Raw genomic sequence first — 18,528 nt, 5'->3', positions numbered from 1 at the left:
TCCGTTAAGCAACATCACTGCTAATATAGTATCTGTATAGCAAAGGCTGTCACAATTTTATATAAGTTTTTATGTTAAAGGAAGCATACTTACAGATTTTCTGTCTATAAACGTTTTATCTTTGGAGAAGAGTTCTTCTGAAATAGTCAGTTCATGGTCCTTTGATTCGAGTGTATCATCAAGATTACCACTGTTTGATAAAAGAACTTCCTTTCCATCTTCTAACTCCTTACTAAGTGGTTTAAATTCTTCTTTAAATTTCATGTGCATTGTCTCAAAAGTCTGAAAACCAACCTGACCCTGTGGCAATTTCATTTCATTTAAATAATGTTGTTGTCCTTGTTGACAGAGAGCATGTGCTTGTTGGGATGATGGAGTATCTTCTTTTTCTTCCGATATTCTAGATAGCTCAGCTTGTTGAGCAAATGCTACACTCATCGACACAATGACCTAAAAAATAAACAAAAAAGGATTAGACTTTTAAATACCAGCAGGATTTAAAAAGTATTCACCATTAAAAATTACATGAATTAAAGAAAACAACAGCCTCATGGTTTAAGACTAAAAGAAACCCTATGATAAAGTGATACAGGAAGACTCTTTATTTTACGCTGAATCTAATGTAAAAGTATTTATTATACTGCCTGCCTTTTAAAATTAAAGTTTTAAAATTCTTACTATGATAGTAATAAAAATGTTCAGTACAGAAATTAGAAAGAAAGAAAGAAAGCTCTTAGATTTCTCTCTTCCAAGAAAAATGACTTCAGTAACTCTTCTCCCAGTCTTCTTCTTTCAATACCAATATGGATACGCATACAGCTATGCGTTTTCCTTAGAAAAATGTCAGTCTAATATTATAATCTCCTTTATAGCTTAACTATAATAAACATATTTCCATGTTAAAAATACATTTCGATATAATTTTCTTTTATTTATTATTTATTTTTATTTATTCATTTTAGAGACAGAGAGAGAGAGAGAGAAGGGGGGAAGAGCAGGAAGCATCAACTCCCATATGTGCCTTGACCAGGCAAGCCCAGGGTTTTGAACCGGCGACCTCAGCATTTCCAGGTCGACGCTTGATCCATTGCGCCACCACAGGTCAGGCCTCCATATAATTATCAATAAGTTTAAAGTTTCAGATTATACAAATACAGTATAAATGTATTCAATCAATTTTCTATGTTGGACAGTTAGACTGATTCCATTCTTACACTATTTTAAACACCACTGTGATAAAATCATAACTATATCATTGTGCTTATCCTTTCTTATTTCTTTATAATAAATATCCAGAAGTGAAATACTTGATTTATGTGGTTGGTAAGTATGACTCTTTCATTCATTTTCACTTTTCACAACAACTATGATCCTAAATCCCAACTTACTTTTGTCCCATCTAGTATAGGTACTTAGAAACTCTCACCAGCAGACTTAGCTCTGACAAATCCAAACCTTTCATAACCAACTGCACGAATAACTTTATAAAAGTCCCATCTCCAGAGCAAATCTGCAAAGCAGAAAGCCTGGTTGCCATAGTCTAAGACAGGGGTCCCCAAACTACGGCCCGAGGGCTGCATGCCCCTGAGGCCATTTATCCGGCCCTGATACACTTCCGGAAGGGGCACCTCTTTCATTGGTGGTCAGTGAGAGGAGCATAGTTCCCATTGAAATACTGGTCAGTTTGTTGATTTAAATTTACTTGTTCTTTATTTTAAATATTGTATTTGTTCCCGTTTTGTTTTTTTACTTTAAAATAAGGTATGTGCAGTGTGCATAGGGATTTGTTCATAGTTTTTTTTATAGTCTGGCCCTCCAACGGTCTGAGGGACAGTGAACTGGCCTCCTGTGTAAAAAGTTTGGGGACCCCTGGTCTAAGATAAAGCATTCAAGGGCTTTGAAACCTTCGTGCCTACTGACCTTCAACCCCCTTTTTTTTAAAGAGAGACAGACACACAGGAAGGAAGAGAGATAAGAAGCATCACCTCATAGTTGCGGCATCTTAGTTGTTCACTGATTGATTTCTCATATGTGCCTCGACCAGGGGGCTCCGACTGAGCCAGTGGCGGTCAACCAACTCTTTTTTCTGTTGGTCCAGGTAATATAAATGAACTATTGCTTTAATACCCTGTCTTGAACCTGATGTACCCATTGGGGGATCCAGATTCCCCTTGGTTCCTGCTAGCCTTCTTCCCCCCAAGTGCTATCTCCTCAAGAGGCTGAACAACATCCTGCTTCAGCAGAATAATATCAATGGTAACAAGAACAACAATAAAAGCAGTGGCAATCATTATTAAAGCCTCCTATTACTTCATTTAATCTGTATTATAGGAAATTTCATTTATATTATCTTTCATTTAGATTTATATTTTATTTAATCATATAGATAGGTATTGTTATTACCTCAATTTAATAGATTAGAAAACTAAGAGAAAGATAAAAGTAATTTCACCCCAAAACACAAAGCAAATACATGGTGAAAGGTGGTATTCAAAATCCTGCAGTCTTCTGTAAGCTCATCTTCTAAAATGCACTATTATACTATTACCCTCCACATCTGAACAAATCTTCGTAGAAGTATAATGGTACAACTGACTTAGGAAAAATAATTATAATAGCAATAGTCAATGTTGAGAAAATTGATATGTAGCAAGATTAGGAGCCATATTAAATGTTTATTCTAATAAATGTTATAGCAGTGATTCTAATCAAAGTATGTCTAGCTATAGAGCTCAATCACCTTAAACACTATATATTTCTACCCAGACAACTCTATCACTATATCTCACCTACCAAAATGGACCTACTGAATGCCTATGCTAGCTCAGACAAAACCAGAGTTTGGTAACAATGTTCTGGATATTGTCACGTGGAAAATATGCCTACTATAGCAAAATGCCAAAAGGCAGAGATGAAATATCAGTGAATGAGGCAACACAACTTAGCAAAACATATGTTCAAGGAAAGCTGCTCAGAGCTGGGACCTCTGGATCCCATCTCCCTCAGAGCTCCTGGTCTGGGGCTCGAGTGGGTGTGGCTAGGCAGTTTGAAGCTCAACCCCTCTGGTGGTTGGCCAATGCTAACCCCAACAAAAGATTGCCTAGATCTATTTTCCCAAGTTCTGGCAGCCCCACCATGCTGTGCTTGCTCCTGCAGAGGGGACAGCTGGCTGCACTCAACATGAACTGGGTGTGCTGCTCCTGGGAGAACTAGGGTTGGAGCCTCTGGCAGAGACTGAGTGGTCTCTGAAGCAGGGGCACATTCTCCCCATTGAGTGCCTGACTACAATGACCCTAAAAAGAGGACCCACTAGCTCCACCCTTTTGACCCAGTCTCACGGTCTCCCTGCCCTACTGAGCTTGTGCCCTGTGGAAGGGGCAGTGGGGCGTGGCCAGCTGGGGCCCACTCTACAGTCTTTCTTCAAAGGCTATGAAGTCCACACAATATCAGGGGGTGGTGGAAGAGTCAACAGGTGGACGCCAATCTCAGAGAGCCCTGGACATTTTATTCATCTACGCCTAGCTCAGTATGCAGGAAGCCCACCCTTGTACACAGCTTGGCCTCCCCCTCACATACCCAGGCCCAGTAGACGCAGTCACCATCAGTGACTAGCACGGTGGCTCCAAACAGGTAGCCCAAGGCTGGTTACAGGCAATGGCTGACACCGACCTCCCCATCTAAGTGGGCCCAGAACCAACACAACCGGTGGTGTGGGAATAAGTCCTTGCCCTTGGTTCTTAACCTCTTCATCTAATTTATGTTTAACCTAATTCCTTACCTTTCCTGTATATCCTATCAAAGACAAAATAAATGGGATCATAATGGTAAACTAGGTGATACATTTGGTATTTAAGAGTTTAGAAGAATGGCTCTGGCATATTAGCTGAGAGTATCTATAGTCATTAACATCACAGTAACTTCTCTGAGAGAAGATAGGCAAAAGTAATATACAAAGACCAACCACCTTCCTCCTTATTTCCTGTCATATTCCCCAACTTTATTTTAGAAAAGGCCAAACTCCTACACAAGGTACTGTTTACTCACAAGATAACAAATTTATAAAAAACTGTTTTGATATTCTTATAAGATTCTAATTACTATTCCACATCAAGAGAAGGACATTTCAATTAAAGGCAACTGTGGTTAATACCAGTATCTGATAACTTAAAGATGAGCTGTGGATGAAACTTATAACAAAAAAATAATGTGCATTACCATCAATAAAATCTACGTACTTTGAAGGCTCAAAGGGAGTATAAACCCCAATAGTCTTCCAGACAAACCATGAACTTACCTTAGCCACTTCTTCTTCTAATCGTTCCTGGTACTGCTTTTCTAGCAACTTAACCATATTTGTTTCCTGTTCCCCTCCAAATTCACCGCCAGAAAACTAAATGAAAAAGCAAAATATGACGTACTCTTTTACACTTATTATACACAGCTTACTTTTAAGCCTCTACTTTCATATATTTCATAAGATCACTATTTCTTAGAAAACTTCTGAGAAGTTTTAATAAATAAATTTCAGTTCTGCTCTCAACTAAAAACAATAATTCTAGTGTATAATCCTACAAATAACTGTACTAACTACTGTGAACTTAAAGATGCAAAGTGAGAAAGTATTTCTATATTTATAATTACTAACCCAGAGTTCTAGGGTGGGATAAATTACTTCCTAAATGTAATGCCTAGTATGGATGTATTTCATGTTAAGTAATGTTAACAGTGCTAGCTAGCTTTGCTCATGAAATTATAAGAAAATCTCTTCTTGGTATTTATTAATATTATCCAATTTTCTATAAATACAAATTAGTTTTATAAATAGAAAAAACATACTTAAAAATGTATATGTGTTCTCAGCATAAAAGCATTTGTTTACCAATTATCTGAACAATATTCAAAACAGACACTCCACGAAAGAATAAAAAATTCAGCCAAGATCTCTTCTCTGTATCCAGAATGAGAGGACAAGGAATTTTATTTTCTGTAGGACTTAAGAACTATAAATCTACTAAGACCTGAGTTTTGCAGTTTAAGTCTAAAGAAAATGTCCATAGTCAGGAATACACACAATGTTGAGGAGAGCAGAGAGGTGGCGTACCTCGATGGCCTATACTGTAAAAGATGAGGGCTTTTTACATATCACATGGCCAGTGCTGAAGGATACCTCATCCACTGTGCCAGTCCTAGCATCTTGGGTTCAGGAGATTCCTCAACACTATTTTAAAGATGGTCTGGTCCAACTTCCTTGGTGAGAAGAAAAGCTGTTGGCTGGGGTACTATCACTAATCTGTTACACAGCCCGTGGAATACAAAATAAGGTAAATTTTAAACTAGAGCATATTGGAGTCTCCACTGGGGTCTTTTTGTATAAAGGGATCCTCATATTTTACTATTTACTTCTCAGCAAACATATTCTACTTATTGGATCATTACTAAACCACAGACATAAAAATGACAGTAAGAAAAAAACCAGTGCACATTACAGTTTAAAGATATACTACCTCCACTGTACCATCGATGTTCTGTTTTAGACAACTTCCAGGGTACACGGCTTTCTGAATATCAGATTCAGTAATTACCGCTGAATCAATGGAGAAGCTAAATATAAATAAAAGAAATAATTAAGAGTCTTGTGTAAGTTTTACTGTTAGTCCAAATACAAAGCATCCATGAATCTGTACTGGGCAGGGGAAACAAAAATGATAGGTCAAAAGTTATAAATACTGTACTTAAATCACATGTTTGATTAATTTTCCACATACAAGTAACATAATTGAATGACAGTGTTTTAACAGCACCATTGAATTTGCTGTCATTTTAAAGTCTACTACAAATGTATGACATGGAGCTATTTATAGGTACAAACAATTTAAAAAAGTTATCTAAAATTATTGAGTAAAAAAGTTTGTAAAACCTCATTTTTCTTAAAAAATTATTTATATGCACACTCATCTACACCCACCCCCCACCAAAAAAAAAGTCTGAAAGAATGTACGTGAAAGTGACAATGATTACCTCTAGTGGAACTGGGGAGCAGTGGCAGTAAGTGGAAGATTCTTAATTTATGCAGTCGCTTCTGAAATGCTTGTATTTTTAATGTTACTTTTTGGTGTTTTATTAAAAAAAATTCTTAACATGTTTAACTTGGGTCATAACAGTAAGGTAAGATTAATATTTAGGAACAATGGGGGAAAGGTTAATGGGGGGAATTATAATTTTCTTTTTAGCTAACACAATTCCTCACTCCCCTCTCCACATGCACCCATGCTGCCTTCCCGACTCCCCTCCCCGTCCCACCTCTTCCTTCCTTCCTCCCATTCTCTTTTCATTCTGCCCCCAAATGGCCAGATACAAGTTGTCATCATCCCATTTCATAACTTACATCTGTAATGATAGACATTTGATTGTTTCCAAATACTCACTACAAATGATACAACAATATAGAACTGCATAAATATCTCTGCACACCTCTATGGATGTTTCTACGTGATATAATCTCAATAATTATCAGGCTTAATATTCAAAATTTTAATTTAATGCCATATTCCAAAAAAATGACATTAATTTTATTCCCATAACAGTATCATTTAAGTATTTTCTAAAAACTTCAGCAACTTGAAGTTCTAACAGTCTTATTAAATTTGTTAAAACATGTATATCTTTATTTTTGAGATGATACATTCTTTCAAATGCTATAGGCCCAAGTAAGTTTCTTCTGCTGTGAATCATCAATTCATGTTCTATGTTCATATTAAACAAATGAAAAAACTCATTTCTCTTGACTTTCTTTTCTGCTCTTTCTGGTTCTCCTTTCTCACCATTTTGTCTCTGTTCCTTTATTGCTTCAAGATAAATAATTACCTAAAGTCCTTATTTCTTGGAAATGCTACACCCATCTCTTTCAAATAATTGGCTCAAGTTATATTTTCTTCCTAAAACAACCACACTATGATTGTCACTAAGTTACAAATACCAGCCAGTGAAATTACAAGGCGATGGGTACCTGGGCTGAACCGTGGACTCACGAACAGCTTGAAGCCTTTTCTGCAAACAATGGATCTCTGCCCCATAGTTTTCTTCAGTTTCTCTCAATTGTTTCTGCAAAGAGGATATGAAGTTTTCTAATTCTTGGACTTGTTCTTGAAGTTGTTTAACTTTTTCGGTATCTTGCAGAGTAGATAATTTGCTTTTATGACTGACATCTAAGTTATATAAACAGAAGAAAACATACATTTAATACAGATTTCTTAGGGAAATACCACAATCAATTTTCTCATGTATGCAGAGAATATTCAGTCCCCTTTGAAAAAATAATGCTTTTTAGTACTAACAACTCGGGGTTTCAATCTAAACTCATTTTGATGGATAAAAAGCAGAAATCATGAATTGTCTAATTCAAGATCACTTCTATCTTTGTAACTATAGAACCCCTAAGCCTAGCACTTTTATGCTTTTTAAGTGAAAACAATTTAGAATCACAGAAGTAAGAAGGTGAGAAGGGGTCAGAGACATGAGTCCAAACCTTTCCTTTTGAGGATGGGAAAAAGAATAAGAGACGTGACAATGAAATACTCAAAGTCACTAGGCTGCCTCAAACTTTTAATTAAAAAATCAAATTACTGAATATGTGGTACAAAAATACCATGTTGTGGTATACAATCAAAATTTACCAATGTCCTGCAAATCAGTCGTCTGAGAATGGGTGGATGAAAACTCTGTTTCCTCCTTTGGTACGTTCTCCTCTGCACATTCAAGCTTCACATGAGCTGTCTGCTGTCCTTGAACCTATTGAAAATAATAGAAGAAAAGCAGTGACATAAATATATGATCCAGTATCTGGAAAACCACATTGAAGCAACTTAACATTTAAAATGTTTTTTTTTTTTTTCAAAACCACCTAAAATTGTGATACTCTGATATAAATACTTTCCCTTCTAAGTTATTCCGTGTTCTCTTGACACAGTGATTCATATCCCATTCTCTCCAGAGCTCTGAAAATATATTAGTGAAGTATAATGTTCTTTAATATACAGAAGAAAATTCATTTCACTACAAAAACAGAAAATGCATAGAGTTTTGGTATAAAACTCATGACAATTTATATGACTTGGCCTTTCAAATTTCAACTCATAAACAGTAAATTTTATAATATTAGATAATATCACTTTTATTCATCTCTGGATATTATCTATGTGCAATCTAATAACCGACAACTGGTATGCTGCTCTTTACACAAAAGGAAGAAACATAATAAAAACAAACCTCGGCTTATTTCCTTAACTATTAAAACTAGAAGCAATATGTCAGATGCATATATGTATTTAGTCATTCATCAAATATTTAATAATCATCTACTATGTGGCCAGTATTGTGACAAAAGAGAATAAGAATACAAAAGAAAGGCCCTGGCCGGTTGGCTCAGTGGTAGAGCGTCGGCCTAGTGTGCGGAGGACCCGGGTTCGATTCCCGGCCAGGGCACACAGGAGAAGCGCCCATTTGCTTCTCCACCCCTCCGCCGCGCTTTCCTCTCTGTCTCTCTCTTCCCCTTCCGCAGCCAAGGCTCCATTGGAGCAAAGATGGCCCGGGCGCTGGGGATGGCTCTGTGGCCTCTGCCTCAGGTGCTAGAGTGGCTCTGGTCGCAACATGGCGACGCCCAGGATGGGCAGAGCATCGCCCCCTGGTGGGCAGAGCGTCGCCCCTGGTGGGCGTGCCGGGTGGATCCCGGTCGGGCGCATGCGGGAGTCTGTCTGACTGTCTCTCCCTGTTTCCAGCTTCAAAAAAAACCAAAAAAACAAAAAAAACAGAATACAAAAGAATCAATATAAATATGATACACTGCCCTCACAGACTTTTATCAACTAGTGGGAAAATAAAATAATTAGGTGCTAAACTATAAAGTTTAACTCTAAGAGCAATGACAGAGAAGACAGACAGGGGTCTCAGTAACTATGGGAAGAAGTCAAATTTGACTTGTGCCTCAATTACTTTGGGCCATGATTAGAAAAGGCAATAAGGACGATCAAGTAAGAGCATCTGTGAAAGAATGGCCTATTCTATAGGTAGTGAAATTAATGGTCTTGTTTAGAGGGCTTTAATTTGGGTAAGTGATTAAAATATTCTAGATAAGATAGAATCTAGATTACTCAGCAACTTAAAAGCAAGAGGAAAGGACTGAACTACTAGGATAGATGAACAAAGGGTACTGTAGAAACAGATGAGCAACAGGATAACAGCTGTTTCCCCAGAAGGCTATTTCAGTTGGTTACTACCCTTATCAGGTGCAATAAGCAGAGGCTAAGAGAATATACAGATGCTAAGATAATAGAGGAAGAAATGTCTAAGTCTAGGAATAGGCAAAGAAGATGACAAGAAGTAACATCTGAACCAACCGGAAGAACAAGCAGAAACACACCAAGCAGACTGGAGGGAGATAGGTAGGGTGAGGCAGGAAGAACAGCATACAAAAAAGCCCAAGGGTGTGACAGATCAGGGTGCATTTGGGAAATTAATTATTTCAATGTGGCTAAAATGAGGAGGTTTAGAACATGAGGCTAATAGGTTAGGCGCTGGTTACTGCACAGCTGACTGATTCCAACCAGCCTCTGAGGTGCCTCCCTCTGCAGCCGTAGCTAATTTACTGGGTTAAAATGTATACTCACTTTTACCCATTGTGCAGAAAAGAGTTAACCTAGTAGTTGAAAAACTGGCTATCTTTTAGAAAGGCCTGTTTACAAGTTTGACCCATGGTTGCCAACTGGATCCTTAGCTGGTAAACAGTAGCATACATTAAAATAAAACCCTAAATTATAAGACCATTTCATGCCTCAACTGTGTCAACACAATGGTTTATGCTGAACATATGCTTTCCTTCTAGAAGTCTGGATTTTGGTGTATCCTATAATACACCAAAGCAGAAGACTCCTATACGACTGATACCTAATAAAAAATTTTAAAACCTATGGAATCTTAGGCTTAGGTGAGCCTCCTCAGAGACAACACTTAGCACATACTGTCACAACTTATTACTACAGAAATGCTGTCCTATGACTCCACTGGGAGAGAGTTTCAGAAGTTTGCCCTACTTTCCTCCAAACTCTGCTCAATAGCCTTTTCAAGCCTTCCCAAGGCGCATTTTGCTTTGCACTCATTTGCTGTAGTAAATCTTATCCTTGAGTACAAATGTATGTTGAATCCTGTGAGCCCTTTTAACAAACCATCACTGGACCTGGAGCTGGTCTTTGGGACTCTCAACCACCCATACTTTGTGCCTCATTATATACATAAGGTGCAAGTTATATTGACACAAGAAATGAAAAAAAGAGTTAACTTGGCCCTGTTTCTCTCCTTTCCTTCCGCATAAAACAACTTAAATTTTTTAGGTCTTTCTTAAAATATATTATGAATTGTCCCTTCTTCTTTTCTACCTCCATTGCCACCAGATAATCTTCTAAATGTTCAACTTCCTGATGTCTAGTCCAGAATCACAAATTTCCAACAGCTTTTCAGTGTCTACAAGATAAAAGCCCAGCCTAACATTCGATGTTTCGTGTAGCCTATCCTCTCTAACTTTAGAGTCCATTACTCTCTAGGCAACAGGTCCCAAATATATCACACCCACACCTACAAGACTTTGATCATATCACCTCTCCCACTTGGAATGCTATTCACCCTCCCTTTCTTACGTAAGCCTGGACATCTTTCATGGTCCAATTCAAACACCACTTCCTCCAAAAAATCTTCCTTAATTATTACTTGTGCCTACACTCATCTACCTGTGTGTTTAATTTTCAAAGTGCTTCTCTTTTAAACATTTAATTAAATGTTGGATAACTATTTCATCTATGTAAACCATAACCTTTGAGTTAGTTTATAAAATCTACCAGTTTATAAATTAATTCAGTCTAGTGACTTTATTTATATGGTATATTGCTTTATTCTCACTACACAGAACAACCTGGAATATAATTAGCAAATAAAAATTAATGGTGGGATAACTGGATGAGAACAAAGTATACATCCTTCATTCCTTTTACATTCCCTTCAGAATACATTGCAGTATATTGGAAGATCAGAGGTTAGGGGACAAAACGGTCTAGATTAAGTCCCAAGTTTCTGGTTAAATGTAATTTTTCAAAACTGTGAAAAGAAACTGGCTTAATTGGGAAAAATTAATAAATTCAAATTTCAATGTGTTCATTGAGATATACCTAAAGGAAATTCAACTATAGAGCTATCCAATTAGATACAGGATTCCGCATCTCAGGAGTTAGAACTAATCTAGGATGGCGCCTGGAAGCTGAGAGCGTGGATCAGAGCGGTGCCCAGGTAAGGGGTGAAGTACAGATTCTTGGTGACTACAAACAGGCTGCGCAGAGCCACCAGTGAGGGCTTAAAAAGCCACAGAGGCCATGGGAAGATAATATTCTAAAAAAAGTAGCAAATATTACAATGTCAAAAAGGTATAGAAATAAAAGGAAAATTAATTCAAGATATATTGAGCATGTGTTTAACACGTAAAGTTGCAAAGTGAAGACGTAGCTTTAAATTCAGGCCACAGTATTCTTTTGGGGACCAGTTTTTCTTGTTGGTTTTTTTCTTAATTGCTTTCCAATTTAAAATAACAATCTTTTATTTTTAATACTTACCAACATTTTTAAAAGCAAAGGACCACATGAAATTTATAAATTGAAAGAATAGCACCACTGGACCCCATTCAACATGTGGCCACACCAGAGCGAAGCGAAACAGCCTCTGCCCCGTCAGATGAGGCATGCTTCCCTGGTCCTGCCCCTCCAATTCTCACCTGCTCTTCTCATTTACTTTATGTGCTATGCTTGGGTAGGCATTACGTCTGTGATCTCTGATCTACCCCTCTTCTTTACTCTCCAGAACTCAATTAAAATGATAGTGAAGAATCTTTAAAAGTATAAACTTATAATAAAAAAGAAAATAAAAGAGATCAAGAGAACTTTCATACAGTTTCTGGAAAACAGAAAAGGGGAGTGAAAGCTGAGTACAGGGTGGAGGACGCTGCAGCTAAGCCCATGTGAAGGAGCCAACAGTTTGGGAGGCAGTTTGCTGCCTACCGGAACCCTGGAAAACTGCTTGAAAAGAAATCTGACAATTATAACACTGTGTGAAACATATTAGCAGTGTTCGAAACAACTACTTACTATTTTTCTCTAAAACATACTCATTGTTTTAGAGTTATACATAAAATTAAATGTAACACCTTCACAAAGTTTACACTTTGACATTTTATATATATTTTACTTTATCATAATTTTAAAAACTCTCTTAAGGAGTAAATAGTATTCAACTTGTAGAAATTTTTTCAACTCACTGATACTATGAATATGTCACTTTTGCCTAATCTCCTTTTTCATGTTACTTATTTAAAAAACTTTTGATTGATAAAGCTTACAAAACAGCAGGTAATACAATAAATGAAAACATTAAGTTACATTTTTCCATTTCACAGACCTTACTTAATCGCGTCTGAAGTACCAAAAGTCTCTTGTATTCTTCTGTTACTTTGCTGAGAAGAGTTTGCATATTTTCTTGAAAGTCTAGATGATAAACAAACAAGTATAATTTCATTCCATAGAAAAAATCTGCTTTTAATAAGTATTATTCATCTATTCATTATTCATATGCCTGCTAGAAGTCAACTTTTTATATTTAATAAGAAACTCATTAATGTAAAACAGCTGCTACATAGATTAACTTGACAACTTCATATTAAAATGTTAATTTCTCTTGGTATTCATGAATTTGTATACATTTTGTTCAAATGGATAAGGGTAAAAAATTTTATGTCAAGAAACACCAAGAAATTAATTGAAGCTGCAATTTATAAAAATAAACTAATTTAATTTAAAAAGTCTTGGCCAGGTTGCTCAGCTGGTTAGATAGAGCATTGTCCCAACATGCCAAGGTTGCGGATTTAATTCCCAGTCAGGGAACATGTAAGAATCAACCAATAAATGCAGAACTAAGGGGAACAACATATCGATGTTTTTCTCTCTCCCTTCCTATCTAAAACAAACAAACAAAACAAAAAACTAATATAAGATTTCCATTAAAAATTTATCTTCTTTAAAAAAAATACCTTTGACATAAACTTATTAAATAAATAAAATAACTTTTAAAGGTCTGGATCTATGGTATAAAATTAAGGAGAGAATTATAATCAGGAAAAAATGGGAGTGAGTAGAAAAACAGGGGACAAAGAGACAGGAAAACCTGTGGGCAGCTCCAGCTCTTTTCATATCACAATTATTGCATTATAAAAATAAAAATGTGGCCCTGGCCGGTTGGCTCAGTGGTAGAGTGTCAGCCCAGCGTTTGGAAGTCCCGGGTTTGATTCCCAGCAGGGCACACATGAGAAGCGCCCATCTGCTTCTCCACCCTTTCCCCCTCCTTTCTCTCTATCTCTCTCTTTCCCTCCCGCAGCCAAGAATCCAATGGAGCAAAAGCTGGCCTGGGTGCTGAGGATGGCTTCATGGCCTCTGCCTCAGGTGCTAGAATGGCTCCAGTCACAATGGAGCAGCTGCCCAGATGGGCAGAGCATCACCCCCTACTGGGCTTGCCAGGTGGATCCCGATAGGACGCGTGCAGGAGTCTGTCTGTCTGCATTCCCGCTTCTCACTTCAGAAAAATACAAAAAAAAACCCCAAAATAACCAAAAACAAAACAAAAATAAATAAAAATATATACTGAATAAAGTTTCGTGAATATGAAATAAAGAAAAGATATTAAGGTGACAAACAAATTGGCTAATTAAATCATAATTGAAAGTAAAAGTTTATCATCAACTGACTTAAGAAAATTAAATATTCTGATTAATAATACAGTAAGCTTTTATTACCTTGAACTTCATATTTACAATCTTGCAATTCTAGTTCCTGATTTTCAGAAGTATAAACACCAGTACACTCTCTCTCTTCTATATTTACTTTGCATTTTGAAGCGGGAGTATGTTCACCAAGGATATTGCAAAAAGTCTGTTAACAAAAAAATTGAGTATTTTACTAAATTAAAAGAGATTTCTTCCTCTAAAGATTATTAAATTTTCCTATATGCAAAAGACAGACAAAATGACAGAAAAATCAGTAAGAAAACGCTCTTCCATACATCAATTCAATCTGCAAAAGAAATAACCAAGTCTAACTCTTTTTTTTTATTTGTATAGGAAATGGAATGCTTCTTAGATCAGGAAAATATTGTTAATTATCACTGCACAAAACTTTTTCTGTTTCTTTCTAATAATGAATATATCTTGTACTTTGCCACTTTTTAGCTTGGATTCTATTGTGATGTTTTCTCTGTAATGTCAACTACCCTTGAAAAAACACCTGAAGACAGGGATCAAAGTTTAAAAATGAGAAAATGGCGACGGAATAGATGGATGTTACAACTCCAACCTCCCAGAACCAAAGTGGATTACAACTTAACTTAGGAACAATCATCTTGAAAAAGCAACTTTGGACTAAACTAAGAGGAATCTATAACCAAGCATCACTGAAGAAGCCACACTGAGCTGGTAGGAAGGGTGGAGATGCGGAAAGGGCTGCCCTGCACCCAGGAGTGAGAGGCAGCCAGGAGGGTCTCTCATGGCAAGGTGGGTTGCCTGGAGCGTCTTGGGTCCTCAGCTCCAAGACAGGAACCCCAGCAGGGAGCCCCAGAGACTAGAGGGGGCATACAGAGAGTATTTAGCTGAAAAGAGCTGGGTTACTGTTTGTGAGGGGGAGACAGAACTCTCAGACCCAGGCTCCATCTTAAAAAGACTGCACAGAAAACTTCGTACACAGCCACTTACCCAGGGCTCCGGGAGCGAGGAGCGCCAAGAAGACTAAAGTAGCAAGAGGAGAGTGTAGTCTCGGGGGCACAGGGACAGACTGTGGGGGACAGCCATCCAGACCCCTGTACTGGGTCACTCCCCAAATCTAAAGTGACCATTTTTCCTGGGATAACCATGCCACCAAAGGGAAGCAATTACCCCGCCCGCCTGCCCACCAGAGGCTCTCCTGCTCCAGTCAGTGCAAAGAGATGCTTAGAAGCTGGGGGCTCATGAGGGACACAGATTTTGAGTGCTGAGGTCTGGGCTACACCGCGCCCCCAAACTGCTGAGTACCCTCCAAAGGGCAGGAGGGCCCAGGTGTAGCAGCATCAGTAGCGCTTGGCCTGTATGGCAGTGGTGTGCTGATCCCTGTAGCCCACGCAGCAGCAGCAAGGGGTGGAACCCAGAGAGACCTCATGTGAGGCCAGAGGGTGCAGAGCCCAGTGGCCTGCACGGCAATGGTGAGGGGCAGAGCCCAGTGAGGCGAGGAGTCTGCCATGCCCACGGGGCAGCCCAAGCTGTGGCCAGCAAGCCTGTGCGCCTGACAGTGCCGGTGCCTGACAGAAAGACCACACCTCAGGAAGAGAGAGGTCACACACACTGACAAAGAGTAGATAAAAGCCAGCTTCAGAGTGCAGCTGATATTTACAGCAACATCAGGGCCCAGCAAAGGCAGCCACAAATTCTGGATCACCTGGAGCTCCAGAATAAGGTTGCTAAGGGCCAGTCATAAGCAGTGACCCCCATTGGTCTGTGTCAGGTTCCAGCCAAGGAGGTCCAGGGCTGGGATATCCAGTGGCCAGATATGGAAAGCACCAGTTCAGAACCTAACAACCCTTGTTAGAGTGGTATCTTAAGGCAAGGCTCCTTACACCTGACCCAGCTAAGGCATAGAAAACACTGACACAAATAGCAAAACGAGCAATAGCAGCAGACAAGTAGCCCACAGCAGATTACAAACAGCTGAGGTCAACTCAAGAAGATCTAGAAACAACACAACTGAAAGCTAGAGGCAGACAACACCAACCCTATACTCAGCTAGCTACACAAACAACACAAAGGAGCAGTCTATACAGAGAAAAATGGGAAGACAGAAAAATGCAAATCAAATGAATCAACAAGAGAAATCCCCAGAAAAAGACCAGAAAGAGATGGAAATAACCAAGATACTGGATGCAGAGTTTAGAATAATGATTGTGAGGATGCTCAAGGATCTTAGAGCAACAATAGATGGACATAATGAGAACCTAAACAAAGAGTGAACAAGCATTAAAAAGGCACTGAAATCATAAAAAAGAATCAGAGAGAAATGACAAACACAATATCGGAAATAAAGACTACACTAGAAATTATTAAAAGCAGGCTGGATGAAGAAAAGATTATATCAGCAATTTAGAGGACAAGATAAGCAAAACCATGGAAGCAGAACAGCAAAAAGAAAAGAGGATCAAAAAGTCTGAGGAAACTCTAAGAGAGCTCTGTGACAACATGAAGAGAAACAACATCCGCATAACAGGGGTTTCTGAAGGAGAAAGGAAAGAACAAGGGACAGAGAACCTGACTGAAAAAATCATAGCTGAAAACTTCCATAAACTGATGAAGGAAAAAGTCACACAAGTTCAAGAAGCACAGAGAATTCCATTAAAGAGAAATCCAAAGAGACCTACACCAAGACACATCATAATTTAAATACCAAAGCTAAGAGATAAAGAAAGAATACTACAAGGTACAAGAGAAAAGCAGTCAATCACCTACAAAGGAGCCCCTATAAGGATGACATCTGACTTTTTTAACAGAAACAGTTGAGGCCAGAAGGGAATGGCAAGAAATATTCAAAGTAATGCAAAACAAGAGTCTACAACAAAGACTTCTTTATCAAGCAAGGCTATCATTTAAAATTGAAGGAGAAATAAAAAGCTTCACTAACAAAAAAACTCATGAAATTCATTACAACTAAACCAATGCTGCAAGAAATGTTAAAGGGCCTGTTGTAAACAGAACAAAGTGGGGGGAAAAAAAACCTAGTAAAAGAGTAATGTAGATTAAAGAATAAAATGGCAATAAACAACTACATATCAATAATAACCTTAAATGTAAATGGATTAAATGCTCCAATCAAAAGATGTAGGGCCCTGGCCGGTTGGCTCAGTGGTAGAGCGTTGGCCTGGTGTGCAGGAGTCCCGGGTTCGATTCCCGGCCAGGGCACACAGGAGAAGCGCCCATCTGCTTCTCCACCCCTCCCCCTCTCCTTCCTCTCTGTCTCTCTCTTCCCCTCCCACAGCCGAGACTCCATTGGAGCAAAGATGGCCCGAGCGCTGAGGATGGCTCTGTGGCCTCTGCTTCAGGTGCTAGGATGGCTCTGGATGCAACAGAGCGACGCCCCCTGGTGGACGTGCCAGGTGGATCTCGGTCAGGTGCATGTGGGAGTCTGTCTAACTGCCTCCCTGTTTCCAGCTTCGGAAAAATGCAAAAAAAAAAAAAAGATGTAGGGAAGCTGCATGAATAAGAAAACAGGACCTGTACATATGCTGTCTACAAGAGACCCACCTCAAAACAAAAGATACACATAGACGGAAAGTAAAGGGATGGAAAAAATATTTCATGCAAATGGAAATGAAAAAAACGCTGGGGTAGTAATACTTATATCTGACAAAATAGATTTTAAAACAAAGGCAATAGTAAAGGATAAAAAAGGTCACTACATAATGATAAAGGGAGAAAATCAACAGGAAGATATAATCATTATAAATATCTATGTGCCTAATATAGGAGCACCTAAATATATAAAGCAGACTTTGATGGATATAAAGGGCAAGATCAACAGCAATAGTAGGGGTTTTCAATACCCATCAAGAGCTGGTTTTTTGAAAAAGTAAACAAGATTGATGAACCTTTAACCACGCTCACCAAGAAAAAAAGAGAGAGGACTCAAATAAATAAAATTAGAAATGAGAGTGGAAAAGTAACAACTGACACAGCAGAAATAAAAATAATTGTAAGAAAATACTATGAAGATATGTATGCCAAAAACTTAAGACCACCTAGTTGAAATGAATAAATTCCTTGAAACATATAAACTTTCAAAAATCAATCTGGAAGCATTAGAAAACCTAAACAGACAAATTACAACAAATGAGATCAAAAGAGTTATCATAAAACTCCAACAAACAAAAGCCCTGGGCCAGATGGCTTCACAGGTGAATTCTACCAAATATTCAAAGAAGAACTAACTCCTATCCTTCTCAAGCTATTTCAAAAAATTTAAGAGGAGGGAAGAGTTCCAAGTTCCTTTTATGAGTTGAGCATAATTCTCATTCCAAAACCAGGCAAAGACAATACAAAGAAAGAAAATGATAGGCCAATATCCCTGAAGAATTTAGTGCTAAAATTCTCAACAAAATGTTAGCAAATTGGATCCAGCAAAAAATGAAAAAAATTCCATTATCAAGTGGGATTTATTCTGGGGAGGCAAGACTGGTACAATATTCGGAAATCAATCAATGTGATTCAGAAGATGCAGAAAAAGCATTTGATAAAATCCAGCACCCATTTATGATCAAAACTCTCAGCAAAGTAGGAATACAGGGAACATACCTCAACATGATAAAGGCCATCTGTGACAAACCCACAGCCAACATCATACTCAATGGGCAAAAATTAAAAGCAATCCCCTTAAGATAAGT

The 18,528-nt window shown here is 38.1% G+C and overlaps 1 protein-coding gene and 1 non-coding gene across 9 annotated transcripts in view; one reads left to right on the top strand and one right to left on the bottom strand.

Moving 5' to 3' along the window:
- Positions 1–18,528, bottom strand: part of AKAP9 (A-kinase anchoring protein 9) — a 155,928-nt gene that overhangs the window by 86,669 nt on the left and 50,731 nt on the right. For all 8 annotated transcript variants that reach the window (XM_066354352.1, XM_066354361.1, XM_066354354.1 and 5 more), the window contains 7 exons: positions 13,874–14,009; positions 12,487–12,572; positions 7,674–7,788; positions 7,007–7,205; positions 5,505–5,601; positions 4,295–4,390; positions 94–450 (listed from right to left, as the gene is read on the bottom strand). In XM_066354352.1, coding sequence (XP_066210449.1) covers positions 94–450; positions 4,295–4,390; positions 5,505–5,601; positions 7,007–7,205; positions 7,674–7,788; positions 12,487–12,572; positions 13,874–14,009 — 1,086 coding nt within the window. The remainder of the gene's footprint in view (positions 1–93; positions 451–4,294; positions 4,391–5,504; positions 5,602–7,006; positions 7,206–7,673; positions 7,789–12,486; positions 12,573–13,873; positions 14,010–18,528) is intronic.
- TRNAT-AGU (transfer RNA threonine (anticodon AGU)) lies at positions 8,406–8,481 on the top strand. The gene has a single exon. It is a non-coding gene; the product is annotated as a tRNA-Thr (tRNA).

This window comes from Saccopteryx leptura, chromosome 12, assembly GCF_036850995.1.
Source record: "Saccopteryx leptura isolate mSacLep1 chromosome 12, mSacLep1_pri_phased_curated, whole genome shotgun sequence".
NCBI lineage: Eukaryota > Metazoa > Chordata > Mammalia > Chiroptera > Emballonuridae > Saccopteryx > Saccopteryx leptura.
Note: the sequence above shows the minus strand (reverse complement) of the source record. Positions and strands in the feature narration are given on the sequence as shown.